Below are 27,557 nucleotides of genomic sequence, written 5' to 3'. Positions count from 1 at the left end.
ACAAACTCCGGAATTTGTTGTTCTTCAATTGGGCCGACTCTGCTCGTGGCTTTTTGTGTGAAAGCGATATCCATTTACATCATATCCGGAGTATGATAAGACCCTATAGGCACAACCATTGGAAAACTGTCTGAACTTAGGACACATAGACGCATCATTTTGGGCCTGCAGGTAGAAGCATGATGGTTTGTCATACTATTCGCACGGAAAAGGAACTTCAAATGTCTAACAAGCATGATGGTTTGTTATACCTTGTGCTTGAACCAAGAAATGAAATCGGGGGCTCTTTGTCCTACACCCGATTTAAGAAGGGCGTCAAGTTCCTGCGGGGTTGGAACTCTTCGGCGACGCCAGAATTGTTGAGTAAATTCCCTATATAAATGAGAGGTAAAGTGGGTTGGATACATAATAGTTAATACTCGAGGAAATAGTTTGTTGAGAACTTACTGTATGTACGGCTCGACTTCCACTAGGTTCGTCAACACATACATCATGATAGTGCTCAACTCTTCATTGACCAAGGCCTTAGGAGTCGCACCACTTGCACTTCAAAGTTGCCCTTTGAAGAGGCTGGGGTTCGTTTCATTTTCGACTTCATTGTAACGAGTGGGTGGATTATGCACGCTTGGAAGGGTTTCACCATAGTATTTTGTTGTATAGTTGGAGACCTCATCCAGAATGTATGCTTCTGCAATGGAAGCTTCTATTTTGCATTTATTTTTACATTTGGTTCGAAGGATCTTTTGTTGTCTCTCAATTGAGTAGCACCAACGGCCCTGAACATGCCCCCCATCCGTGCCTCGTACGGGAGGTGCAAAATCATATGCTGCATCGGATTGAAGAAGCCGGGTGGAAAGATTTTCTCCAACTTACAAAGCAACACAGGGGCCAATTTTTCCATTTGTTCAACCACAGTCTAAGACAACTCCTTAGCACATAGCTGGCGGAAGAAATTGCTTAACTCTGCCAGCACTTGCCAGACATGGTCAGGGAGATAGCCTCGAACCATCACCGGAAGAAGCCGCTCAATCCATATGTGGTAGTCATGACTCTTCAGCCCATTGATTCGCATAGTAGATAAATTCACCCCTCTCCTTAGATTCGCTGCATACCCATCGGGAAACATTAAAATTTGGAACCATTCTAGTACTTCTTTCCTTTGGTGCTTCTTTAGGACGAATTCAGCTGGAGGCTTTTTCCATTTCTTACCATCTTTCGGTGGCGGAATATTCAGTTTTGGTCTATCGCATAAACTAGCTTGATCCACTCGGGCCTTAACATTGTCCTTTGTTTTATCAAGAATGTCCATGATTGTACCCCATAGTGCCTCAGCAATATTCTTTTCCGAGTGCATCATATCAATGTTATGAGGAAGAAGAAGATCATCCATGTAGGGGAGCCTCCACAGGCCCGACATCTGAGTCCAGGCATGTTCTTCGCCATAACCCACAAAACCACCGCCTTCTTTAACCCTCAACGACTATAACAACTCACGGACCGCGGCACCTGACATCATCTGCGGTGGAGGGTCATCAACCATGACACCTTTCGTAAAGTTCTTGATGTCACGTCGGAATGGATGGTCAATAGGGAGGAATTGTCGGTGCTTGTCGAACGAAGAATACTTGCCACCCTTCGCCAACCAGATGAACCTCATAGCTGCCTTGCATACTGGGCAAGGGAACTTCCCGTGCACACACCAGCCGCAGAATATCACATATGCTGGCAAGTCATGCAGTGAGTACATGTACCACACTCGCATTTTGAAATTTGTCTTTGTAGCTCGGTCATATGTCCATACACCTTCCTCCCAAGCATTAAGCAAATCATCAATAAGAGGCACCATATACACACTCATATTATCCCCTGGATATCCAGGAATTATCAACGACAAGAATATGTTCTGCCGTTGAAATATAACTCCAGGGGGGTGGTTGAGGGGGATAACAAACACGGGCCAACAATTGTACGGGGTAGCCGTCATTCCGTAAGGATTGAATCCATCTGTTGCCAACGCAACACGTACATTTCGAGCCTCCCCCGCTTCCATTGTGTTACGCCTGTCAAAATGTTTCCATGCTTCACCATCGGATGGATGTATCATCTTCTCAGGACGGTAGCGTTTGCCGTTTTTGTGCCATCGCATCTGTTGTGCTGACTCCTCGGTTATGAACAGACGTTGGATTCTCGGTATGAATGGAAGGTACCGTATGATTTTCACGGGGATTTTGAGCTGTTTCTTTTGACCGTCACCAGAGTCTACCTCCAGCCACCGAGATGATTTACATTTTGTATAGTAGTTTGCGTCTGCATGTTCTTTTCTAAACAACATGCATCCCTTCGGACAAGCATGTATCTTCTCATACGTCATCTTAAGACTACGAAGAAGTTTTTGTGCCTCGTACATGCTCTTTGGAAGAATGTGTCCTTCTGGAAGCAGACTACCAAAAACCGTCAACATTTTGTCAAAGCCATGCCGACTAATGCCACACTCAGACTTTAGGGCCAGTACGCGTGCAATAGCATCGAATTGAGAAACATTGGTATGCCCGTGAAGTGGTTTCTGTGCCGCAGACAACATGTCGTAATACTGCTTTGCGGTAGGCTCTAGCGGTTCCTCTCTAGGTACTTCTTGGAAGTGTGCTTCATGAAAGTCTGCTAACATGTCTGCGCAACCGGCTTCAGCATCATAATCATCAATGCGTTGTCTGACGACCTCTTCTCTCGCACGATGGACTTCACCATGGCAGATCCACCAGGTATAGTTTTCCACAAACCCATTTCTGATAATGTGTTTACCCATACTGAGTTGTGATTGATGTATTCTATTTTCACACTTGCTACATGGACACGGCATTCTACTCTGTCCTCTATCAAATGCCTTTTTCAAGAAGTCATTGACCTTTAGAGCAAACTCAACATACTCTTGCTCGCTCTGCCAGCCCTTGTACATCCACTCACGGTCATCCATCCTTTACCATGTGAGGAAGTGATTTAAAAATCATTAACAACTACACGATGTCTAGCATGCTCTAATAGGTGAAGATAGGTCCTAATCCCATCCGAAGATGTGTAGCTGTGGTTAGTTTCCATACTCTACTACTATCCGAGACAATTTCGGCAGCACCTCCCCGCTGTTCTCCAAATACACGTCCCAACAGGGAGATTGTGTATCTAGAGAACAACAGAGAGATGATACCGATACTCAATCTCGAATCGTAGTAGAGCATGAAAACTAACCACATCAACACATCCTCGGACTGTCCCAAATACGGGGACAATTCGAAACACATACGGTTCCATATATGCAAAGAGCTGCATATTTCGAACCGTATCTCTTTCGAACGGGAGACGCCTAGGTTACGTGAAACACAAACAAGATAAGTAAATGAAAGTCTGTGACGACCCACCTAACTGTCCTGCAAAGTGACGAGTCAAGAACGGTGCCACAACCTCTCCTACAAACAAAAAACAACTACATAGTATCAATAATTGAACATTTCAGTTTGAAATTCTGCAAAGATAAAACTGCACAGTGGTCGACAACCAACAAACATGCCTCAGATATGTTCCCTTTCATTTGACCTTGAACTTGAAGCATAAGAAACCTATAATAAATTCATGACCGCCATTAAACCATGAGACACATCCAGCCCAATCTTAACATCATCGCACCCGAGTTGTTGCTTGGGCATGGATGTGTCACATGGTTTCATGACAACCATGATAAGCATATCCATAGAACAAAAATAACACACTTCGACTAACACTCATGCTCAAGCTCAAGGTCAATATATATATAGCATATATCATCACAGGCAATACAATTTTCTATCCAAAATACTCTCCAGCGGTGGCGAGAGCGGCAAAGTGAGATACAACTACCTACTAGGCAATCGAGTTTTCTATCTAAACTAGTGACATACAACTACCTACCAACAAACTAATTAAAAGCACTACCAAAATACAGGATGTGAAATTTTTGTTCAAGTCCTCACCTAGAAGTTTAACGGCGAGCGACCTTCTTCTTCTCCTACAAGACGCCGTGGGGCAGGGCCACGACGGAGCCGGGGCGCCGGCAGGGCGGGGCGGCGCCGGGGCAGGGCAGCACCGGAGGGGCAGCGCCGAGGCAAGGCAAGTCGAGGCTGGCGGGGTCGCATCGGGGCGGGGCGGGCTGGGGCGCACCGGGCCTGGGCCGCGCCGGGGCAGGGCCACGGCGGAGGGGCAGTGCCGGGGAGGGTGAGCCGGGGCGGGCCGGGGCCGCGCCGGCGAGGCCAGGCCGGAGCAGGGCCGCGGTGGCGGGGCGGCACCGGGGCGGGGTGGGCGGGGCCGCACCGCTGCGCAGTGGCGGCGAGCTGGCGGCGGGACGGCGGCGGCGGGCATGCCACGCAGCAGCGGCGGGACCGGGCCGGCCCGCAGGGGCAGCGGCGGCGGGGCGGGGCCGGGCCAGCACGCAGGGGCGGCGGCGGGGCGCGGGGCGTCCGGCGCGGCGTCGGGACGGGGCGGGCCGGCGTCGGGGCGGGGCAGGAGCCGGTCCGGCGCGGCGTCGAGACGGGGCGGGCCGGCGTGAGAGAGTGACAGAGAGTGAGAGAGCGAGAGAGTGATGGACCAGAGCTAACGGCTAAGTGTTGGAAAGTTCGCCGTGTGCCAGATCCAGGACACACGGCAAACATTTCACCGTGTGCCAGATATAGGACACACGACGAACTTAGGAGGTCGCCGTGTGCCCCGGACCTGGGCACACGGCGAAGACACTATTTCGCCGTGTGCCATATACAGGGCACACGGCGAACATTTTTTTAATTTTCAATTTCAAATGATTCTTTTACAAAAATAGAAATTACACGCAATATCAGAGATTTGCCGTGTGCCTAGGTTATGGCACACGGCAAACCTAATTTATTTTGTCCACATTTTATTTTCCAAACATGTTTCACTAAATTTAACGAAATATACATTGCAAAGTATTATTAAATTAACTAAACATATCATATGAAGTGCTTATTTCAAAATTTTGTATTTTTTTATGCATGTATATCTCAATTTGAATATTTCCACTTTAATTCTAATAGTACTAAAAAATCAAAAAAGGGCAAACAAATTCAGAAAAATATCATGATTGCACATGAACTACTATTATGTGGTGTGTTGCTCATAGAAAAAGTTTAGAATCCAAATTATTACTTACAAATCGTTACACATACACACGTAACTAAAACCTTTCAAGGTATATGGATCTTTTGCGGAGAAACAACAGTTTATAAGCAGCGTTTGTGAAACAAGTGAATAATCCAACCAAATTTTTACTAGAGACTCGATATACGATGACATGAGTTCATGACAATTTTCATAATTTTTAGTTCACGTTTCGATTTCATATAATTTGTAAACAATTATCCATAATATTTGTATTCATGGCCTTGCTTAGAGGATTCGACCGGTTCCTTTTATTTTGCCGTGTGCAAAAGCCTCAGCACACGGCGAACATTCTTCTTTGCCGTGTGCCTAGAAGCAGCACACAACAAACCCTTACGTTTGCCGTGTGCCTAACTCCAGCACACGGCAAAGGCGACGACATCCACGGCCGTTGGGATCGGTTAACGGGGCCATGACTTCGCCGTGTGCTGCCCCACGGCACACGGCAATGATGAAGGTTTGCCATGTGCTGGGCTGTGGGCACACGGTGAATGCTGACGGCGTTGAGCTACAGCGAACGGCCGTTAATGTGGAGCCCATTTCGCCGTGGGCTGTCTGATGGGCACACGGCGAAGTCTCGATTCGCCGTGTGCTTTCTATTCGCCGTGTGTTTAGTTCTCGGCGCACGGCAAAAGTTCTGTTCACCGTGTGCCCGAGGAAAAGCACACGGCAAACATTGAGGCACACGGCGAACTCGCGGTTTCCGGTAGTGTGCATCCGTGATCCGTCATATTAATACTTCCAGTGCAGGAAAGGCTGCACTGCACACGTAATATTAATCCGTCACAAACGAATATACTAAAAAAATAAAGAAAGCTAAGCCATTAGCACACGGCAGCAGAAGGCAAAGAATCCTTTTACCTTTCCTCTGCACACAACGAAACATCGACCGAGGAACTGATGTAGTAAGAAATAGTAGAGATGGAATGGACGCACACTCCACCTTCAGGCAGCTCCAATGAAGCACCACGAAACGTACAGCCTTTGGGTGATAGATCGAGTCAACGGGAGAAAACTAAAGAAATCGAATTAAACAGACAATGTCCTGAAAACAGAGCATGTCCTGTTTTGCTCAGGCAGTTGGCAAGAAAGGCTGAAGGCTGGACTCATACAATCCTCTTTAATTTGTTCATGGGGATGAAATGCATCAACTGCTGGGACAGCTGATGTTTCTACATGCTTTTCAGTTGAACAGATTCACATTACATAAATTCCGTATGCTTTTGAGGAGGAAAATATTCCACTGCACTACGAGAAAGACAAAAGCAAACCTATCGACTCTAATCTGGTACTACCTCTGTTTGTTTTTACATATCATATTCGGTTTATCCTAATCCAAAAATATTAAACTTTGACAACGTTTATAGACAAATATAACAACATTTACAATACCAAACTTGTTTCATTGAGTTCACCACGGGATACATTTTGATGGTGCACATGTTTGGTAGTATAGTTGTTATATTTTTCTATAAACTTGGTCAAGGTTGAATATATTTGACTTAGGATAAAACTAATGTGACAAGTACAATACAGAGGGAGCACATGTACTTGTTTCTGATGAAAGGGTGCAGTTGATTCATGCTAAAGAAACATAAGCGATGTTGAGGAATAGAAGAATTTAATTACTGTAAGGAGTAAAGCAAAGAGCTGTGCTATCTAGCTTGGGTATCTCGTAGACATAATTTTTTCTTATACTATATCTCTTCTACTTGATTGTCGCATTCCTGTGCTATGTATAATCTTTGTTATACTTCCTGGTACCCCAAATTCCCTCTAGTATGTGTTCCACCTTCCGCATCGTTGGCCTTTCCTCAGTTCTTAAGCTTACACAGTATGCTGCAAGTGAGGCAACTTCTTGGATTTCCTCGCCTCCCTCTTCTAAGACTTGTTGATCAATCATCCCGAGAAGGTTTCCCTCAGCAAGAAGGTTGACAAAATCAGCAACAAGGCCATCACCTTGGTCAGATAAATATGGAAATGGTTTTTTTCTAGTGACCAGCTCAACAAGGATGACACCAAAGCTATAGACATCACTTTTCTCGGTGAGGCGACCAGTGTAAAAGTACATAGGATCCAAGTATCCTGCTGTTCCCTGAACCCTTGTTGTCAAACCAGTTTTGTCCGTTGGAATGTACCTTGAAGCTCCAAAGTCTGATACTTTTGATGTTAGTGTATCGTCGAGAAGTATGTTACTGGATTTGATGTCTCTATGGATTATAGGGATTGAAACCGATGAGTGAAGATATGCAAGAGAAGTAGCTATCTCAGTTGCTATCCTCAACCTATTGCTCCAAGATAGAGACCTTGGTCCTTCGGCATGGAGATGATGATAAAGTGTTCCATTAGAAATAAACTCATAAACCAACAATGGTACCTCAGTCTCCAAGCAACATCCAAAGAGTTTGACCACATTCTTATGGTTGATCTGCGAGAGGATTGCTACCTCATTTATAAACTCATCTATTTCTTTCTAGATCGTAATCTTTGATTTCTTGATGGCCACGACATGTAGGTCCCATAAGATTCCTTTGTAAACGGTACCATGCCCTCCACCGCCGAGCTCCCGGGCCTTGTCAAAATTGTTTGTCGCCTTTGCAAGCTCATCCACCGGTATGATCATCCTTTCTGCAATATCTGCGTTTTGGGACACCAATTGTTGCAACAACTGCCCACGATTTTGCTTGAAATATTTTTGCTTCAGCATCTCTTTTCTGTGCTGCTCAATCTTACGGAGTACTAATGTTATCCCTAGAACCAAAAGCAGGAATACCGGGCCACTAGCAACTGACAAACCAATTATTAGACCTGAAAATTGAAACACTTGTGCTATCACTATCATTTTTTCAAGCTACAGAAAACATGCATACAAAGTATAATCGAGAGGTCATGATGAGAGATTCTTCTGGCTGTCACCTGTGGGGGACTCGGCGATGCAACCGCCGCGCTCCGTTGCGTTGCCATGAGTTCCCCGCGGGCATCGGCACTCGTAATCTCCGGGCAGATTGATGCAGTCCCCGAAGCATGAATCGCGTACCTTGGTGATTCTGCACTCGTCGATGTCTGTAGCCAACACGCAAATAAAAATTTTTGATTCCCCCATTGTTGAACAAGCATTACTAAGAAACTTCTGTCTTGTAATATATGGGACACGAGTACTGACCTTGGCATCCGTTGGCGATGTAAGGGTTGCCTTGGTAGCCTTGGTAGCAGTAACATGTAAAGCCTCCATACTCTTGCTTGCAGTTGCTGTGCTCACTCCTGCAAAGGCGTTTGGCCACGTCCCCAGGGCACTGCCCCGAGTTGCTGGCACTGGCAGGCACAGAGAAGCCTTCCTTTACCACCCACCGTAGAACAAGGGGAGATGCCTCTACAGAATAGAAGCGCATCCCGAGATCAGATATGTTGAAGATGGCCTGCCACTGATCAGTCAACCCCTCCTCGGAGACAAACATGCAGACTGGGTTCTTCTGGCTTGTGTTCAACCCTTTGAAGTCCAGCCCCCTGGGTGCGCTGCCGGCTGAGATGGGCGCATGGCAGCAGCCATCGTTGCCGGAGCAGTACGACCTGCTCGTGCCGTCGGTGAGCATTGGGACCGGCAGCCCGGAACCACTGTTTTCTGCAGCGACAGCGACTTGGTCAGAACTACAGGTGGAGACGCAGCGGCTGATGACGCTGTCGTTGGAGGTGGTGCTGCTGCTGCCGTTTATGTACTCCCCGTATAGGGTCGCCTGCGCGTCGCACCCGTAGAGGATGAACTCGTTGCTGTCGGACAGCATGTATGGCCCGCCGATGTCGGGGAGGTTGTAGGTGCCCACCATGTGGCCATTGCCACCATCGGAAGACCCCAGGGAGACGACGGTGGTTTCATAGATGACACGCAGCGTCGAGTCGGCCAAGAAGATGTCGACGACCTCAAGGGTTGCATTGCTGTCGATGAACAGCCGCGGGGGATTGTAGCTTGTGTTGCAGGTAAGGTGGAAGCCCGGCCAGGAGCACCCAGCGGCAGCGCCGATACCAAAGGGGTACGGCACGCTCACGTCGCCGCAGGTGGTGCTGCAGTTGGGCAACCCTATCGGCGCCGGAGCCACCGTAGGCAATAGTTCTTCATCTGCTGCAAATGTGTACTCCATTACACATGTATGAAATTTGTACTATTGCAGCAATATTTCATCTGTGCAACATATATGAAATTTCTACTGACGGACTGACCTGTAGTTGTTGAGCTAATGTTGACACAACCACCTTGGGCGTCGGGATTGCCATAAGATCTATGCGGGCAAAGGCAATAGTATGACCCGACCGTGTTGACACATTCACCGAAGCAACCAATGTCTTCACTTGGGAGCTTGCACTCGTCGATATCTGCAACCAGTCAGCCACACAAGTAACAACCTACCACATGTTAATTACACAACAATAATGCAAAGTCTAAATGCCAAAGAAAATACTACTATTGGGAGAAGCTCCTTTTGCAGCATCCATGAGGCGCATTAATGACAAAAGTAAGTCATGCATAGAAATTACCACAAAAATCAGGCACATATGGTCATCATCAACTACTAGAAAAATAATCCAAATTAACCTCCTAAATTTCCTCATGAATTTTCCTCTTGAACTACTAGAAAAATGACTTTCCATCTTTTATCATTGTACCGGTATAAAAATAGTTGCTAACAACTACTAGTAGTACACTACTACAAAAATAATTTGTAGCAACGCCTTATTTTTTAGGAGCAGACCACTTTTGCACTCGTTGCTACAAATGGAGCTGGTGCATTGTAGCGATTGAAACGTTCCTGAAAATCCATTTGTAAGGGCGGCACCCCCCCCCCACCCACCTGGCCCCCTGTAAATGTGCCCATTTGTAGGGGCGGGTGGGGTAGGACGCCCCTACAAATCAACTTTGTAGGGGTGGTTCAACCCCCACCCGCCCCTACAAATACTTTTCCAAATTATTTTGAAAAATCATTTATTTTAAAATAAATAGAAAATAATCTTGAAAAATTGTGAAATTTGTACAATAAGACTATTCTGACCTACACAACTTAGAAAAATATGATAAATATATTTAATTGTATCTAATATTTAAATTTGTGAAAAATATAAAGTTAGCCTTAACTTGTATGAGATAATTTAGTATGGGAGCTATTCATTATGGTTTCCACACTTTGAACTAATATAGACACTCAAATCAGATTTTGGTATTTTTCCTAAATTATACAGGTCGCAATATACTTCTGGTAAAAATTTCATATTTTTTTGAAGTGTTTTCCTATTTTTAATGAATTAAATAATTTTCTAGAATAAATTGAAAAAATAATTGTAGGGGCGGGTGAGGCCTCCACCCGCCCCTACAAATATTTTTCCAAATTATTATGGAAAATCATTTAATCCAAAATAAAATAGCCAATGACCATTTTTGTTAGGGGACCGTCCACTCACCAAGGGCGGACCGTCCGTCCATCAAGATGTTCAGACATCTAAATGCCTGCACAGACAAGTTACGTGCATGCATTCAAACGTCCAAACGACTTGAATAGCGGACGATCTGCCAATGTATAGCAGATCGTCCACGCTTCTAGACGTTCGACGTCTGAACAACTAGAACAACAGACAGTCCGCCCATGTATACTGGATCGTCTGCCATTCAAGATGTTCGGACATCCGAACACCCACACAGGCGTTTGGACATCCGAGCGACTTGAACAGTGGACGGTCCACCCATGTACAGCGGACGGTCCGCTGGTAGTTCTTTACACAGTACTTTCCAGAATAAAATAGAAAAATATTTTTAAGGGCGGGTGGTGGCGTCACCCGCCCCCAAAATGATTATTAGGGGCGGGGTGATGCCCCTAATAATCAACTTCAAAGTTAATATAAAATAATATCATACCCCACGGAGTCATGAGTGTCTGTGTGGTGTGGTGGTAAGAAAGGCGCACTACTACAATAATCTTTTCAGAGGTGGTTAAAAAACATTCTCAGAGGAGAGCAAGAGAAAATGTCTCTGAGCAAACGTCTCTAAAATGAGCCATTTTCAGAGGCAGTTGCATGCCCGCCTCTATTAATGGATCAAAAAAAACAAAAAAAGGGTAGACCCCGCCGAGCCCATCATAGGCCCGGCGAGCCCATTTGCATCGTCGTGGTCGCCGCCGACGCCCACCGTGGCAGCCCCTGCCCGCCCGTGACCGCGGCCACCGGAGCCGCCATTTGAGCCGCGCCTCGAGTCACCGCGGTAGGATCCGTGCCGCCAGGGCCGCACGTGCTGCCGCTAGCCAGGTCCAGCATCGCGCCCGCTGTGCACAGCCGCGGGAGGGCGGGAGGGAGGGAGGGTGAGAGTGGAGTGTGTTAGGGAGAAGTGTGGGAGAGAGAGTGCGGGAGAGGAGGGTTAGGGTTTATGTACTCCTCTCAGCAACTTGGTTTATTTGGGCTTCTGTTGGGCCGGTCTATTAACTGAGGCCGACCTTTATAACATACCCGCCTCTGAAAATAGGAGTATTAACAGAGCCGGTCGTCTTAAGTTTGACCGCCTATGTTAATCCATTTTGAGATACCCGCCTCTGAGGTAGGCGGATTGAATCCCAGTTGATGTAAGTGTGCATAATTTTTCAAAAAAATTGTACCTCGACATTACAGGTCTTGTGGTGGTGGCTGGTTGCCTAAAATATATATATATTTTATTTTAATGTTTTCGATTTTTTTTTAATTTTTAGCAGCTGGACATGGATTTGTAAGGGGCGGGCCATGGCATGACCCGCATCTAAAATCGATTTCTAGAGTCGGGTCACGCCATGACCCACTCCTAAAAATTGATTTATAGGATTGAAGCCCCTAAAAATAGTATTTTTAGCAGTGAAAACTAGAGGCGGGTTTCGTACCCGCCCCTAAAAATAGTTTATGTAGTAGTGGAACCTATCAGCCCTGGAGGTGTTTTAGTACCGGATGGTAACACGAAATTTAAGTAACTCTCTGATCTTTGCATAAATTACCCACCTATGTCATTATAAAAATAATATAAATACTCCCTTAAATTTATATATAAATTAAACATTATTATTACAAGTTAAATTACTCCTAAATATGAATCTAAATTATGTAATTATAATAAAATATTAAGGTGCACCAATATAAAATTCTCAATTAATGTTTCTATCATTATTAATATATTATTTATATAAAAATACTACCAATGATATATGTCACCATGTATTCATGTATTACGGAAGAGACAAGAATACCAATTTACAAACAAATAGTTCGACTAAATATATATCAAATACATATAGAAGTGTGATGCAAAATAACATCTACTGTAACTAGATAATAATAAATATATATATTAGAGTATATGTTAGAATATTTAATATACTAGGGAAGATGTACGTGCCACAGGCACGTTTTTAATTTCTCTTCCATCAAGCAATGATTTTATTTATTTTCTTTCCAAAAATAATACACATCTTTATTTTCCTTCCATAAAACAATGATCTCAATTAATATCCTTCCAAAATCATCAATAATACACATCTTTCTTTTCCTTCCATAAATAATGATGTCAATTATTATCCTTCCAAAAGAAAAAAATGACGTATCGTGTGTGCAAAGGAAAGTATGTGTATACTAAAGGATAGTAATACGTTAATGCATGACTTTCTTTTCCTTCCATATACAATGATGTCAATTATTATCCTTCTAAAAGAAAAAATGACCTGAATTATGGGTCAATGGATATGCAAAGAAAAGTATGTGTGTGCTAAAGGAAAGTAATACGTGGGTACAAGAGGTGGGTATAGGAAATTGCTGGTGTAAAAAGTAATAGGATTTTGGTGGAAAATATTGACGAAATCAATCTCTCCCTCCCTTTCGTCAAACCTTTTGATCAGACAAATGGGGCCTCTGTGAGGGGTATGGTGGGTCTAATCTTGGTGAAAAAGAGTTTCAATTGTTTCAACTTTTATAGCATAGATGAGAAAAAGGGTATGAGATAGATAATTGTAATTATTGACTTTATTGTTATATTAATTCTAATTAGTCCATGCGGGAGTACGAGTTGATTGACTAGTGTATGCTAATTGGACGAACGGAACTTAACGTACCTTGGCATCCACCCGGGAGGTAAGGGTTGCCGTCGTAACCATCCTGGCATTGGCACATAAAGCCTGCTCCTCCTAGGTCAGCCAAGCAACGGCTGTTCTGGCTCTTGCAGAGCCGGCGACGTGTGTCGTCGTCGCAGCGTTGCGGTTGCGGTGGCAGCCCCCGCGCGACGCTCCACGCGAGGAGGATGGGAGCCTCATCGACCCCGTCGGTGCCCATCATGGCGTGGTGGCCGTGGTCGATCCACCCCGCCTCCGCAACGTACACGAGGAACGGCTCCACGGTGCGGTTCCTGCCGCTGCCGCTGACGAGCGACTTGGCTTCTAGCCGCCCGGGCGCGCTGGTGGTGAGCGGCGCTCGGCAGCAGCCCGAGGTGCCCGTGCAGGCCGTGGTCGAGAAGAAGAAGTCGTCGATGTCGCCGCGGCTCCCGGTGCACTAGCTGGCGCAGCCGGCGACGACGACCCCGGAACCCGCGAGGAGCGTCGCCGCGGCGTTGCACCCGTCGACGACGAGCTCGTTGCGGTACGACAGCCGGTAGCCGTGCCTGGTGAATCCGCGGCCGAACGGGAGGTTCCAGCTGTCGGAGCTCAGGTGGCCGCCGGTTGTGTTTACGACGGCGCGGCTGCCCATGACGCGCATGGTCTGGTTCCGAAGGGAGATCTCGGTGACCCGGAGGTTGGCGTCGTCGCCGATGAGAAGCCGAGGCGGGTGCCGGCTCGTGTCGCAGGTGAGGTTGAGCCCCGGCCAGTAGCAGCGGGAGGGCCCGAGGCCGAAGGGGTAGGGCACGACCACGTCGCCGCAGGTGGTGCTGCAGTTGGGCAGCCCGATGGGTACCCCTGGCGACATGGCGGCGGCGGCGGCTGCAGCCGAGAGCTGCAACGCCATCATCAGCACAAGGTTTTTTTTCTCGGCGATAAAATTCCGATAAAACCGAAAATCACGTTTTTCGGTGGGGCCCGGTTATTCTCTGTACCGCTCAAAATTTTCGTTGGTTTTGAAATCGGCCCAGCCCAAAAACCAGTCCACCCCGCCGGTGACACAAACCCTAGCGCCCCATCCATTCAATTCCCAATCTCAGCTCAGGCGCTGGAGGCGGCGGCACTCTGCGCTCCGCTCGTTCCCCCTGCTCGCCGACGCCGTAGCTGCGGCGGCGCACACCGCCTCACCTCCCAGTCGGCACCGCGCGCCGAGCCTCTGCCTCCTTCCTGCCTCTCCCGCGCCGCACAACGGCCCGGACGCCGCAACGCACGAGCCCCGGCCGCCCGCTCGAGTTCCCTCGCCGGCGGAGGTCGCCGAGAGGGACGCGAGGGGAGGCCCCGTGTGGCGGTGTGGGTCGCCGTCCACAGCCTGCTCCACTCCTTCGTCCAGGCCGAGGCGGCTTCCAGGTGGCCAGCTTGCTCCAGCTCCACTACCTGTTCCTGGGCGACTACGTGGACCGCGGCAAGCAGAGCATCGAGACCATCTGCCTGCTGCTGGCGTACAAGATCCGGTACCCGGACAACTTCTTCCTGCTCCGGGGCAACCACGAGTGCGCCTCCATCAACAGCATCTACGGCTTCTACGACGAGTGCAAGCGCCGCTTCAGCGTCCGCCTCTGGAAGCTCTTCACCGACTGCTTCAACTGCCTCCCCGTCGCTGCCGTCATCGATGACAAGATCCTCTGCATGCACGGGGGCCTCTCGCCGGACCTCGACAGCCTCGCCCGGATCAGGGACATCCAGTGCCCCGTCGACGTCCCCGACCAGGGCCTCCTCTGCGACCTCCTCTGGTCCGACCCCGACCGCGACAGCTCCGGCTGGGGCGACAACGACCGCGGCGTCTCCTTCACCTTCGGCGCCGACAAGGTCTCCCGCATCCTCGCCGCTCACGGCGGCCCAGGTAAGCTGAGCCTTTTCAGCAGTGCTTGCCGATTGTAGCAAGGTAAGCTGAGCCTTTTCAATTTCAGCATCTCGGAGTGGTGATGGCAATGGATGGGGGAAGGGAAGATGGCAATTTCGCTGGTGCATCCTCCAGTGGTGCCGCCGGCGCATCATACAGTGGTGCCATTCCTAGGGGAACAACGGACAGTAACGGTGGAATGGAGGTGACTGCAAAAGATGGTAAATCGACAAACTAGTTGCTTATTAGACTGTCATTGTGAAATGTTGGTTATTTATCTTGTTTTGAAGTGCTGATTTGAGTAGCTCCCTTAGTAGTATTGTGAGATTTAGATTTTTAGAGTTTAGATTGGCAAGTGTTCCTGCAGGGACTAGAAATTTTAGAGTTCCTGCAAGTGTTGCCAAAGTGTTCCTGCAAGTGTTGCCAAAGTTGACATTAATTTTAGAGTTTAGATGTCTTGTACTACTTGCCAAAGTGTTCCTGCAGTAGACAAAGTTAAGTTTGTATGTGTTCCTGCAGGGAGAGTGGTGAAGTTAAATGGACCAATTGAGGTCACATGGAGCCATGGCGAGCCTTACCCCAAACCTAATGGGGCTGGATTTTTGTGCTACTATTGTTTTAAAACAAAAAAGGGTGGTGGTGTATCTCGTCTAAGGGAGCATCTTGGTGGAATAACTGGGAATGTAGTGGAGTGTAAAAATGTGCCAACGCATATTAAGAATATAATGGCAGATGAATTCAATGATGTTCTTGTTGTGTTTATGAAAATTCAATGATGTTCTTGTTGTCATGTTTTTTATTTGTAGGCTGCATGCTATGATGAGAGAAAAGATAGGGAGGGAGCTGATTCGGTGGAATGCCACTAGATTTGGCACTGTTTTCATTTTTCTCCAGAGTTTTTGGGATAGACAAGATAAGTTCAAGCAATGGATGGTATCTGATGACTGGGAGAAATGTGTGTGGGCTGGTAAGGCTGACCATGATTTCACATATGATTGTTTGACCAGGAAAAAATGGTGGAGTCAAATGGAAGTGGTGTTAAAAGCTGTCTCCCCAATCTATTCTGTACTTCGTTTAGCTGATCAGCAACAGAAGTTCTATTCTATATCTGCATTCATTCCAAAAATGAGGGAATCTATGGCAGAAATACGTGGCAATTTAAGTGATAATACCATCCAAAAAAATCTACAGAATAGGGTGTTGGAAAAAGTCCAAGGAAGACTTGATTATCTTGTCAATGATACACTTATGCTTGCAGGTGAGGGCTTAATTGATAAATTGTTCAATTCATGTTGTTGTTTCATGCATCACTAATTATTAAGATTGCTGATTTCATTTTATTTTTTGTTAGCTGCCGCACTTGATCCTAAAGCACTGTACACTTCCAAGCTTGCAAGGAAACCAAAGTCCAGACATGCTGTCACATTGGCCATCAAGAAGCTTGCAGGCTCATCTTCAAAGGCTTCTGCTGCAATCGATCAATTTACTTTCTTCTCAAAACAGGGAGGGTTATTTGGAGGAGCGGAGGCTCGAAAATAGGCTCTTAATGGCCGGTGTAGTGCAGGTAATTGCATGTTTAATTTTTTTAATGTGCATTATTTTGTTGCTTTCTTATGTTTGAATTCTTATTTCATTTACCATCATTTTCCTAGCTGATTGGTGGGATCAATATGGTGGAGACTGTAGTGAACTACAAGAGGTTGCAAGACGTATTGTCTCACAATGCATGTCCTCTAGTGGGTGTGAGCGAAATTGGAGCACATTTGCCTTGGTGCACACCAAATTGAGGAACCGGTTAAGTTACGATAAGCTTCACAAGTTGGTTTTTGTACATTATAATTTGAAATTGCGTATCCAACATTTCGTAACTGACATGCAAAACCTTCAAGAAATGCAAACCAACAAGGAGCATGAAAGAGATTCTGATCCATGTAGCATCCTAATAGATGTGACTATGTATGATGAAAGGAACCCGATCATGGATTGGTTGTGCACCTCTAGGAGTGAGTCCGCGCCGACTCTAGATGAACGTGATGACCAGAGGCCCGAATCCCCTAATCCTAGCAGACTTGTTATAGATGAGTTAGGGATGAGTGATGAAGAGGTGGCTGCATTTAAAAAGAAGATTGGTGGGAAACGGGGTAAGAAAAGGAAGGAAGAATTTGAAGATATTTTCTCTGATTATGAATCAGAATCGGATCAGCAAGGTAGCCCTGTTTATGCTGAGTCTGGGGAGAGTAGTTCTGATGACAGTGAAGGCAATGGTAAGTTTAATTTTTGATGGGATTCTGCATATTATATACTGTAGCTTTGCTGAAATATTAATCTTTTTAAAGGTGATGGTGATGTTGTTCATGCTTCCAGTGATGCAAATGAACTTGGAGAGGGAGGCTCGACAACTCAGGAAGGAGGTAATGTTCCTTGTACTAGTACTTGAACAACTTGCTATGGAAAATCTTGGTCCACTATTGATCAACTTGCAATGGAAAATTTTGGTCCACTATTGATTAATTTGTATTCTCTTATCAGCTGGTAAGGATAAGGGAATCCCTCTCCGTCCGAGCTCGAAAAGGATGAAGAAACGTTCTGTCAAGACCTTGTACTGAAGCCTGAAAGTCAGATTCGAGGGTTCATGCAAAATGAATTGCTATTTGCCTGGGTTTGAGCTTGTCTTTTCGTGTGCTTCTAATATTTAGGACCATGGACTATTCTATGTAGTAATTGTTAGTACTTGAAATTGGAACTATGGATGGAGACTGTAATATTTGGGATTGAGCATCTTCATGTGCAATATTTGAAACTCCATGTTGAACAGACTATCTATTGCTTCGTGATAGCCATATTTCTCATTTCTATGCATTGTTATATTTTTTTCGCTTTTAGATTGTTTGAAAATAATCTATATTATTCTCCGTACAAAATGAGGTATTTTTTTGAAATTTCATCCGAAAACAAAACGTGGAATCCGAGAATTTTCCGATAAATCCGATAAACGTGTTTATCGGTGACCTCCGGTTTCTTTTTGTTACCGGTAAAGAAAACCTTGCATCAGCATCAGCGCCGCCGCCGCTGGGGGCCGCGCTGCTGGCATCATTGGTATAGAGCATGCAGCAAGACACGCACACAGCTCATATATGCAACATTATCTGGCTAGCTGCTGCTGATGCTAATACTACAACACACCGATGCAAACTACTCCTACTACTACTACTCATGCATTGTCTTTACCCTGTTAATTATGATTAGCGAGGCACAATAAATCCGGTTTTTCCCGCAATGCTCCCCTACTGTCGTCTCCCCAGACGACGGCTTCGGCCTGTTTTCCCAGCGAATGCAGACGGTTTGCGACGCGTTGTACAAATTAAATCGAGGCGAGAAGGCAACGGCAATCTGGCTCTATATATTATATATAAGAACGGAAGACCAAATTGGACACGCATGTCTGGAGGAAAGGGAGACTTCAGACTTGACCACCGGGAGTCCAGTCAGACTTGACCATCGTGAGTCCAGTAATAATTTTATATACGGCAATAATATTCTGCGTCCTAGGAATAACTATACCCAACTAATAATTACTGAATAAATTTCAGTAATAATTATCACGTGTGGTTACTAAACGTCATACAGTTAAGTAATTCAGCAACTTGGTTCAGTAATTTCTGGTCATTACCTTTAGTAATTTGACTACTATATGTAGAATAAATGCTACACCTAAGATGTAGAATAATGGATTTTTTCTTTTCACGCTCAAAAATTCTTTCATCATTTCTATATCGAATGATTGAATAATCCCCCACCACTTCCTCGAAGAAAGACATCGGCCGCCAATGGAATGGAATATATAGAACCCACTTGCATTGGCGGACTTGCAGCCTTAATTGCCTTTCACTTTCGCACACGTACGAAACCAGGACCGCCGGCGCACACACGTCTAGTGAAACCACGACCACACGGATTCGCACGCGCATGACGGCGAACGTGATGGATCGAGTCCGGCCGGTCCTGCCCGCGTAGCATGAGGTGAGTGTTCTAAAACGCGCTGCCACACGAGCACGTCACATGTACATCGTCGAGGGCTCCTTGCAGCGCTTCCACGAGATCCGGTCAGACTGGTTTTGTATGCCGGTTTGACCGGTTTCGTCGGAAAGCCCGACGAAGATCCAACGAACGCTCGCCCGGGAGGGACCCCGTCAGGGCAAGCGCACCTTGGGTTACTCTAGACTAGGCAGGCCAGCTAGGACGCCCCCTCATGCCATGGAGACGAGAGACGAACAGCACATAGGGTTGGAAAAGATAAGGGTAAAGAAAAGATATAAAAGATAAAAGTATTTGATAGATTCGATTGGATGCCTCTCAATCGGCAATAACCCTTTATATTTATAGGGTGGGGAGGTCTGTACCCGTGGGAGATAGAAAACATGTTAAAAACCGACCTAGAATCAACTTACAACTCTAAGTCAGACTAATCTGCCCAAAACCAGTCAGACCGGTCACCAAATCTGGTCAGACCGGATTTATCAGGGTGCACAGTAGCTAAAATCGGTCAGACCGGTGATCAAATCCGGTCAGACCAGATTTAATCAGACAGAGAAACTTCCAAGTGCCATATCTCCTATGTCTGGGCTCGAAATTAGGCAATCCATATATTCGTTTCGATCGCTCGACGAGGGCTTCATCTTGGTGCACTCAAACTCATGATTTGACCTCATCTTGATGCTGTTTTGAATACTTCTTTGCCTCATTAATGAAATCATGTCCAAAATATCCCAAAACGATCTCCATATCCTGCACAATGGTCATACATAACAAACTTGCAAAATAATAGAAATTAGTATCGAATTGGTTATTCTGGCCTTTACTTTGCTTGCTTTAGGTCATACCAATTTTGAGTGTCAACATATGCCCCCCTGTTTCTTGGTAAAGCTTGCGTACCAAGAAACATTCCCAATGCCCGAAATTGCTCAGGGACGATGACGAAAAATACATCGTCCTTATATTTCTTCTCTGTACTTGTTATAGATGCTAATATAGCCGAAATAAGAAAACCAGTGAATACAACAATTTATGGTTTGAGATCATCGAACTATTTCGGCTTTCAAACATCTGAGCATATATTAATAACAGAAATTTTGATACGGCCATGGTGGCCGATCATATAAATCATGACTCCTTGGTAAAGCATGAGCAGGATGTTGATAGTCATAACATACCAACCAAGGATCATAATAAGACCATGGACTAGAATCAGATATACCTGAATATGCAGTCCATGGCACATGCATTGACGGGATAAACAATGAATACCAATGAGATGATCGCCAATGTTGTTGATTTTTCTTTGTTCGCGATGTGGCATAATTTCTTCTTTGATTCCCTTCTAGCCAGTTAATATGTTTTTCCTCGGCTATCTTTTGATACTTGCGTAGTAGTTCTTCAAAACTTGTTTTTTTCCTCATCATAGTTTTGGGGTCCTTCCCAAAATTCCCAGATGGACCGGAAATTCCCAAAATTCCTCAAATTCCCAAAATTCCAAAATTTTCCTCGGTCAAATCGATTTCATGACTGGTCAGACCGGTCTTTGCAGACCTAGAGCTCCGGTCAAATCGATTATATTACATATAAGGAATCAGAAAGTCACCTTATGTGTCCTTTTCTGCACAGACCAATTTTTATGATTAAAACGGTCATTGCTGGTAGGTGGTGACTTTTTAATTGCCGATTCCTTATATGTAATATAATCTGAACAAAAATATCTAGGGGGAAATGGCATATACGAATTATAAGACCATGGAGGATAAGAATAATGCATATTAGAACAAAATTCCCATGGCACATGTAAAGGTGCTCCATATGATGGAAACAGCATTGATATGTGAAGATTGCTCTATTGCCGATTCTGTTCATGGATTTTATGTTTTGAAGCAAATTTTGGTTGCTTGAAATTTTTAAGCCGACTAGAATCATTGACATTAATTTCCCTTTTGGATTTAGCCGGAAGCTCTCTATGAATAGGCTTTGGCTTTTCCTTTTGATTCTTTTTACGACCTTTGGCTTCAACTGTTTTCCAAACACCAATCTCGGGTTTCTTGGGTTTAACCATCTTAGGTTGGAATTTTCCACCAGAAACCCTAGAAGAAGCGGTTAGACCGGTTGGAGAACCAGTCAGATCGATTGCGGTGCAGCCGGCACCTTTGCCTTTGTTTTGTTGCCCCCCGAGTGTTATACTACTAGATTTAGTTGTGCTCTTGCTAGGGGATTTTGGTTCAACAAATTCGACTTGAGACGGCCGAATTGTATATTGACCAACAACATCACAAGTTGGCAAATCATTGCAAGGATTATTAGTCAGCTTTTCAATAGCCGATTTTTGAATAACAGAAGTTGCAACTGAACTATCTTCTTTATCAATTAAATACTTGACAAAATCAGATAGCACATTAGATAAAGTACCTGAAGATTGCATCTCCATTAATACATCGATGGTGGATGGTGGCTGTAACTCCTTTATCTTAATGACTCCTTGCTCTGTTATACGAAAACAAGACAAAAGTAGGCCTTCGACTGCTCTGTCGTATTCCCGCTGATACTCTTCAAGTAGTTCTTCATATGATGTTGGATTGCTAGGGTTTGACAAATCGGCCATGATAGCTTGATTCTCGTTACCCAGTGGAGTCGCCAAAAAGTGTGTTGACGCTAAAACGCGCCGCCAAACGAGCACGTCACGTGCACCTCATCGAAGGCTCCTTGCAGCGCCTCCATGGGATCTGGTCAGACCGGTTTTGTATGCCGATCAGACCGGTTTCACCGGAAAGCCCGATGAAGATCCAACGAACGCTCGCCCGGGAGGGACCCCGTCAGGGCAAGCGCACCTTGGGTTGCCCTAGACTAGACAGGCCAGCTAGGATGCCCCCTCATGCCATGGAGACGAGAGACGAACAGCACATAGGGTTGGAAAATATTATGGTAAAGAAAAGATAAAAAAGATAAAATTGTTTGATAGATTCGATTGGACGCCTCTCAATCGGCCATAACCATTTATATTTATAGGGTGGGGAGGTCTGTACCCGTGGGAGATAGAAAACATGTTAAAAACCGACCTAGAATCAACTTACAACTCTAAGTCGGACTAATCTGCCCAAAACCAGTCAGACCGGTCACCAAATCTGGTCAGACCGGATTTATCAGGGTGCACAGCAGCTAAAACCGGTCAGACCGGCGACCAAATCCGGTCAGACCGGATTTACCCAGACAGGGAAACTTTCAAGTGCCATATCTCCTATGTCTGGGCTCCAAATTAGGCGATCCATATATTCGTTTCGATCGTCTCGACGAGGGCTTCATCTTGGTACACTCAAACTCATGATTTGACCTCATCTTGATGCTGTTTTGAATACTTCTTTGCCTCATTAATGAAATCATGTCCAAAATATCCCAAAACGATCTCCATATCCTGCACAATGGTCATACTTGCCAAACTTGCAAAATAATAGAAATTAGTATTGAATTGGTTATTCTGGCCTTTACTTTGCTTGCTTTAGGTCATGCCAATTTTGAGTGTCAACATATGCCCCCTGTTTCTTGGTAAAGCTTGCATACCAAGAAACATTCCCAATGCCCAGAATTGCTCAGGGACGATGACGAAAAATACATCGTCCTTATATTTCTTCTCTGTACTTGTTATAGATGCTAATATAGCCGAAATAAGAAAACCAGTGAATACAACAATTTATGGTTTGAGATCATCAAACTATTTCGGCTTTCAAACATCTGAGCATATATTAATAACAGAAATTTTGATACGGCCATGGTGGCCGATCATATAAATCATGACTCCTTGGTAAAGCATGAGCAGGATGTTGAAAGTCATAACATACCAACCAAGGATCATAATAAGACCATGGACTAGAATCAGATATACCTGAATATGCAGTCCATGGCACATGCATTGACGGGATAAACAATGAATACCAATGAGATGATCGCCAATGTTGTTGATTTTTCTTTGTTCGCGACGAGGCATAATTTCTTGTTTGATTCCCTTCTAGCCAGTTAATCTGTTTTTCCTCGGCTATCTTTTGATACTTGCGTAGTAGTTCTTCAAAACTTGGTTTTTTCCTCGTCATAGTTTTGGGGCCATTCCCAAAATTCCCAGATGGACCGGTCAAATCGATTTCATGACCGGTCAGACCGGTCTTTGCAGACCTAGAGCTCCTCTTTTGCTCTTGCCCCCCATCCGAACTTGATCGTTGTTCAGCTATATCATTTGAAGCATGGTCTCCATTGGGGATAATCTGAGCAACAGAACTAGCCGATGTTTTTTCAACAGTCGGCTTTTCTTTATCTTGTGTCAAATCTGAATTTTTGTTTACTCGTCCATCTTTTTTGACACGATAGACTTGTTTAGTCACCTTATGTGTCCTTTTTCTGCACAGACCAATTTTTATGATTAAAACTGTCATTGCTGGTAGGTGCTGACTTTTTAATTGCCGATTCCTTATATGTAATATAATCTGAATAAAAATATCTAGGAGGAAATGGCATATACGAATTATAAGACCATGGAGGATAAGAATAATGCATATTAGAACAAAATTCCCATGGCCCATGTAAAGGTGCTCCATATGATGGAAACGGCATTGATATGTGAGGATTGCTCCATTCCCAATTCTGTTCATGGAATTTCTGTTTTGAAGCAAATTTTGGTTGCTTGAAAATTTTAAGCTGACTGTCATCATTGACATTAATTTCCCTTTTGGATTTAGCCAGAAGCTCTCTATGAATAGGCTTCGGCTTTTCCTTTTGATTCTTTTTACGACCTTTGGCTTCAACTGTTTTCCAAACACCAATCTCGGGTTTCTTGGGTTTAACCATCTTAGGTTGGAATTTTCCACCAGAAATCCTAGAAGAAGCGGTTAGACCGGTTGCGGTGCAACCGGCACCTTTGCCTTTGTTTTGTTACCCCCTGAGTGTTATACTACTAGATTTAGTTGTGCTCTTGCTTGGGGATTTTGGTTCGACAAATTCGACTTGAGACGGCCGAATTGTATATTGACCAACTACATCACAAGTTGGCAAATCATTGCAAGAATTATTAGTCGGCTTTTCAATAGCCGATTTTTGAATAACAGAAGTTGCAACTGAACTATCTTCTTTATCAATTAAATACTTGATAAAATCAGATAGCACATTAGATAAAGTACCCGAAGATTGCATCTCCATTAATACATCGATGGTGGATGGTGGCTGCAACTCCTTTATCTTAACGACATCTTACTTTGTTATACGAAAACAAGACAAAAGTAGGCCTTCGACTGCTCTGTCGTATTCTCGCTGATACTCTTCAAGTAATTCTTCATATGATGTTGGATTGCAAGGGTTTGACAAATCGGCCATGAGAGCCTGATTCTCGTTCCCCAACGGAGTCGCCAAAAAGTGTGTTGACGCTAAAACGCGCCGCCACACGAGCACGTCACGTGCACCTCGTCGAGGGCTCCTTGCTGCACCTCCACGGTATCCGGTCAGACCGGTTTTGTATGCCGGTCAGACTGGTTTCACCGGAAATCCCGACGAAGATCCAACGAATGCTCGCCCGGGAGGGACCCCGTCAGGGCAAGCGCACCTTGGGTTGCCCTAGACTCGGCAGGCCAGCTAGGACGCCCCCTCACGCCATGGAGACGAGAGACGAACAGCACATAGGGTTGGAAAAAATTAGGGCAAAGAAAAGATAAAAAAGATAAAAGTGTGGAGCTGAGCGCCCAACTTTGTCTCTATGAGCTAATTCTTTAAGAAGAGACGGTACACACTCTCTCCTTGCTTAAACAAAACGATGAGTTGGATCCTTACTAGCTGATATGTCATTGTTGGAGAATGCCTTATTATTGTTAGACGCGACGGCGAAGAACCGACGAAGCACAACGAAATCAACCACAAGAGACACGAGGATTTAACGTGGAAAAACCTCTCTAATGCGGAAGGGGAAAAACCACGGGCGCTAGCCAGCAAATCTTCACTATATAGGATGTGTGTTTTACATTGCCTAGCGGTGGCTTATAAGAGGAATAATAATGCGAGGAGCAAACCCTAAAGGGTTTATGAACCGTACCGCAGTGGGGCTCCGCCCCCCCCCCCCCCCCCCCGCGTCCCTGGCGCGGGCCTTCCACAATGGGCGACTTCTGCCTCCGCTTCGCTCCGGCCCAAGCCTTCGACGACGGGCCTCCGCTTCGCTCCGTCGGAAGTCGGTCTTTTCTTATGCAATGAATTTGGATCACAACATAACAATTATGTATGTAACCCCATCATTTTTGTTGTAAATTCTCAGGAGCAATGATAGATGCTAAAGGTGAAGAACGCAAATCAAGTACACTATTCCAGATACAGCTACGTCTACTGGTTCTCCAGACCAAATCAGCACGCGAATTGAACGCGATAGTAATCCATCGGGAACCGCATTTACGTTGTCAGTCGCCCATATATAGGTTCTAGTGGCCTGACATGGACTTTGGTAGCTGCTTGACAGTGATGGGGTCTCCCAGCCCCCGGCCGCGTCCCTGAAAATTTACATAGCCAGAAATGGATGCGATGGAGACAGGTTTAGCTAAAATTCATACTTTGAATTCTCGCATTCGCATTTTAAAGCAGAGCTTGTTTTCAAAACTTAAACATTTCTATACAGTCTTGGATAGAGAAAAGCTTTGTATCAAAACTGTAGCCTTTTCAACGTGCTCTATATAGTTGATTTGTTTTTTTTAAATTATGGTTATATATATATGCTGCCATGGGACACACATGTCAGCGAGGAAAGTCAATCCAATGATTAAGTTTGTGATCATTGAAACATGCCCATTACGATGCCAATTACCTGACTACGTACGCAATTGTATGCCATCGTCCAGTAGAGCAGTGATCAGCAGTGGCTGGTCTGCCATGCTATTTCCTAGTTTATTTCTCCTTCCACGTTAATTACGAATATATAATGCCATTCTATTTTATTTCCCTATCAGGATTCAGGATATCATGATGAATATATTCATGAAAGCAATATACATAAATACGTTATTAAGCTGGTGATCGTGAACTCCATCACAACGTGTTTGTTATGCATGCCAGATGGACGACTGGTATGCATCCCCACCCCTATAAAAAGGTGCCACGCTACTGAGCTCCTCAAGCTTCTTCACCCACTCATAGTCCAATAGCTCCTCATCAAAGCTTCTATCTGGTCCTTGAAAAAATTTCCATACATGGAAGGCAAAGGGCTTAAGAGTTTCGTTATCATTGTGCTCGTCCTGGGTCTAGTTCTTGAACAGACCCACCAGGTGGGAGCTGAACACCCCTGGTGTTGCGAAACTACCCAAGGGAAAAAGTTCTTCAATGACTGCGTTAAAAAGGGATTCGAGATTGGCTTTTGTGCAAGCGGCTCAGGTTGCATCCTTCAGGTTGACCATGACAACTGCTTTGGCCGGTGGTCGGTGCCTGCTGGTAAAAATCACTTCACGCTTTTTCACTGTCCTTTTCCTTACTTTGAATTCGATACAGAAGTCTGTTGATATGAAACACGCATGGCTTTCACTAATTTGCAGGTGATGAAAATACCGTGGATGTCTTATAAGCAAGTGTGCGCACGCGATCGAGGGGATTTCACTCAGAAGTGAAGGTCAAACTGTTCTTGTGTTTGCTACTGAAAGGCCAATAATTGTTTGTCATATATTACGACCTCCGTTTTTGTACGTTTGATGTTAGGACATCTTGCTTAGTTCATTTTTGAACTAAACAACATCCTCTTAATGTCAAATACAAAACCGGAGTACGTACGTATGTCCAAGATATATAGTGTGCCATGTCATTTTCATTCTGCTTCTTTGCGTTCTTGTTTCTTTTCTACCAATAAGGCCTTTCATTATGATGTTACCTATTATACCTTCAAAGTTTGCTCAGCTCATCGAGTTGTACTGTACCTTTGGATAATAAGTAAAGTCGTCACCGATTGCACCACTGTTTGTCTCTATTTGTCCCTGCAGTGTTGTTGTCGAGTTCTGCCTCTATTTATCTATTATATATATGCACTGCACGCACACTAATGAAACTGCAGGTGGAATATACGTACACACTGCAGTACTGCACCGCCCAACGAGAAGTTCATATTGCCACTTACCACTGAAATGTTTGCTACTCTAAATATAGATAAATGTAAAGAGGCACTAGATGTTTATGCACCAAACCAAACTTGATTATTAGGCCTCCATCATGTAGTTCCTTGTCCAGCAACTGGTGACACGACGGCTTAGTCGTGCCATGCCATGCCGGCACTATGTATACGCTCCACAGCCCAGGCACAACACTACGCACGTCGTCATGCCATGTCGGCACGATAGGCATGGTCGGCCCTG

At 45.1% G+C, this 27,557-nt stretch overlaps 6 protein-coding genes and 1 long non-coding RNA gene across 8 annotated transcripts; 4 read left to right on the top strand and 3 right to left on the bottom strand.

The window, feature by feature from the left end:
- Positions 1-6,460: 6,460 nt before the first annotated feature.
- LOC120686417 (wall-associated receptor kinase-like 22) lies at positions 6,461-8,318 on the bottom strand. The gene is made up of 2 exons (XM_039968620.1): positions 8,113-8,318; positions 6,461-8,004 (listed from the first exon to the last, which is right to left on the bottom strand). The coding sequence occupies exons 1-2, from the start codon at positions 8,297-8,299 to the stop codon at positions 7,670-7,672; spliced, it is 522 nt and encodes a 173-aa protein (XP_039824554.1). The 5' UTR covers positions 8,300-8,318; the 3' UTR covers positions 6,461-7,669.
- On the bottom strand, positions 8,276-13,555 carry LOC120686415 (wall-associated receptor kinase 2-like). Of its 2 annotated transcripts, none has more exons than XM_039968618.1 (3): positions 13,296-13,535; positions 9,409-9,561; positions 8,276-9,310 (listed from the first exon to the last, which is right to left on the bottom strand). In XM_039968618.1, exons 1-3 carry the CDS (start codon positions 13,513-13,515, stop codon positions 8,316-8,318), a joined length of 1,368 nt encoding a protein of 455 aa, XP_039824552.1. In that variant the 5' UTR covers positions 13,516-13,535; the 3' UTR covers positions 8,276-8,315. The 2 variants fall into 2 exon arrangements, with proteins under 2 accessions (XP_039824552.1, XP_039824550.1); XM_039968616.1 differs by having other exon boundaries at positions 8,301-9,307; positions 13,296-13,555.
- A 137-nt stretch (positions 13,556-13,692) lies between these two features.
- Positions 13,693-14,181, bottom strand: LOC120686416 (wall-associated receptor kinase 2-like). The gene has a single exon (XM_039968619.1). It carries the CDS (start codon positions 14,179-14,181, stop codon positions 13,729-13,731), a length of 453 nt encoding a protein of 150 aa, XP_039824553.1. The 3' UTR covers positions 13,693-13,728.
- Positions 14,182-14,456: 275 nt separating this feature from the next.
- Positions 14,457-15,829, top strand: LOC120686629 (serine/threonine-protein phosphatase PP1-like; the record flags this gene model as incomplete). Its single annotated transcript, XM_039968838.1, has 3 exons — positions 14,457-15,171; positions 15,239-15,392; positions 15,691-15,829. Coding segments are annotated over 2 exons (822 nt in total), but the record flags the coding sequence as incomplete, so codon positions are not given.
- On the top strand, positions 15,770-16,729 carry LOC120686414. The gene is made up of 2 exons (XM_039968615.1): positions 15,770-16,429; positions 16,523-16,729. The coding sequence occupies exons 1-2, from the start codon at positions 15,961-15,963 to the stop codon at positions 16,708-16,710; spliced, it is 657 nt and encodes a 218-aa protein (XP_039824549.1). The 5' UTR covers positions 15,770-15,960; the 3' UTR covers positions 16,711-16,729.
- Positions 16,730-16,734: 5 nt separating this feature from the next.
- LOC120686413 lies at positions 16,735-17,990 on the top strand. Its single transcript, XM_039968614.1, has 3 exons — positions 16,735-17,435; positions 17,508-17,582; positions 17,701-17,990. The coding sequence occupies exons 1-3, from the start codon at positions 16,898-16,900 to the stop codon at positions 17,775-17,777; spliced, it is 690 nt and encodes a 229-aa protein (XP_039824548.1). The 5' UTR covers positions 16,735-16,897; the 3' UTR covers positions 17,778-17,990.
- Positions 17,991-26,204: 8,214 nt separating this feature from the next.
- LOC120686818 lies at positions 26,205-27,162 on the top strand. The gene is made up of 2 exons (XR_005680388.1): positions 26,205-26,649; positions 26,751-27,162. It is a non-coding gene; the product is annotated as an uncharacterized LOC120686818 (long non-coding RNA).
- Positions 27,163-27,557: the final 395 nt, after the last annotated feature.

The sequence above is a fragment of the Panicum virgatum genome, chromosome 8N (genome assembly GCF_016808335.1).
Source record: "Panicum virgatum strain AP13 chromosome 8N, P.virgatum_v5, whole genome shotgun sequence".
NCBI lineage: Eukaryota > Viridiplantae > Streptophyta > Magnoliopsida > Poales > Poaceae > Panicum > Panicum virgatum.
This window is presented reverse-complemented; position numbering and strand designations above follow the sequence as displayed.

Bases quoted from the DNA above. Each gene is read 5' to 3' on its own strand.
- LOC120686417 (XM_039968620.1), bottom strand. From the start codon at position 8,299: ATGGGGGAATCAAAAATTTTTATTTGCGTGTTGGCTACAGACATCGAC. The intron at 8,005-8,112 runs GTGACAGCCAGA...TTCAATTTTCAG, and splicing joins CATCGCCGAGTCCCCCACAG to GTCTAATAATTGGTTTGTCA.
- LOC120686415 (XM_039968618.1), bottom strand. From the start codon at position 13,515: ATGATGGGCACCGACGGGGTCGATGAGGCTCCCATCCTCCTCGCGTGG. The intron at 9,562-13,295 runs GTACGTTAAGTT...GACTGGTTGCAG, and splicing joins CCTCCCGGGTGGATGCCAAG to ATATCGACGAGTGCAAGCTC. The intron at 9,311-9,408 runs GTCAGTCCGTCA...ACACATTTGCAG, and splicing joins CATTAGCTCAACAACTACAG to CAGATGAAGAACTATTGCCT.
- LOC120686416 (XM_039968619.1), bottom strand. From the start codon at position 14,181: ATGATGGCGTTGCAGCTCTCGGCTGCAGCCGCCGCCGCCGCCATGTCG.
- LOC120686414 (XM_039968615.1), top strand. From the start codon at position 15,961: ATGTTTTTTATTTGTAGGCTGCATGCTATGATGAGAGAAAAGATAGGG. The intron at 16,430-16,522 runs GTGAGGGCTTAA...ATTTTTTGTTAG, and splicing joins TGATACACTTATGCTTGCAG to CTGCCGCACTTGATCCTAAA.
- LOC120686413 (XM_039968614.1), top strand. From the start codon at position 16,898: ATGTCCTCTAGTGGGTGTGAGCGAAATTGGAGCACATTTGCCTTGGTG. The intron at 17,436-17,507 runs GTAAGTTTAATT...ATCTTTTTAAAG, and splicing joins TGATGACAGTGAAGGCAATG to GTGATGGTGATGTTGTTCAT. The intron at 17,583-17,700 runs GTAATGTTCCTT...TTCTCTTATCAG, and splicing joins CTCGACAACTCAGGAAGGAG to CTGGTAAGGATAAGGGAATC.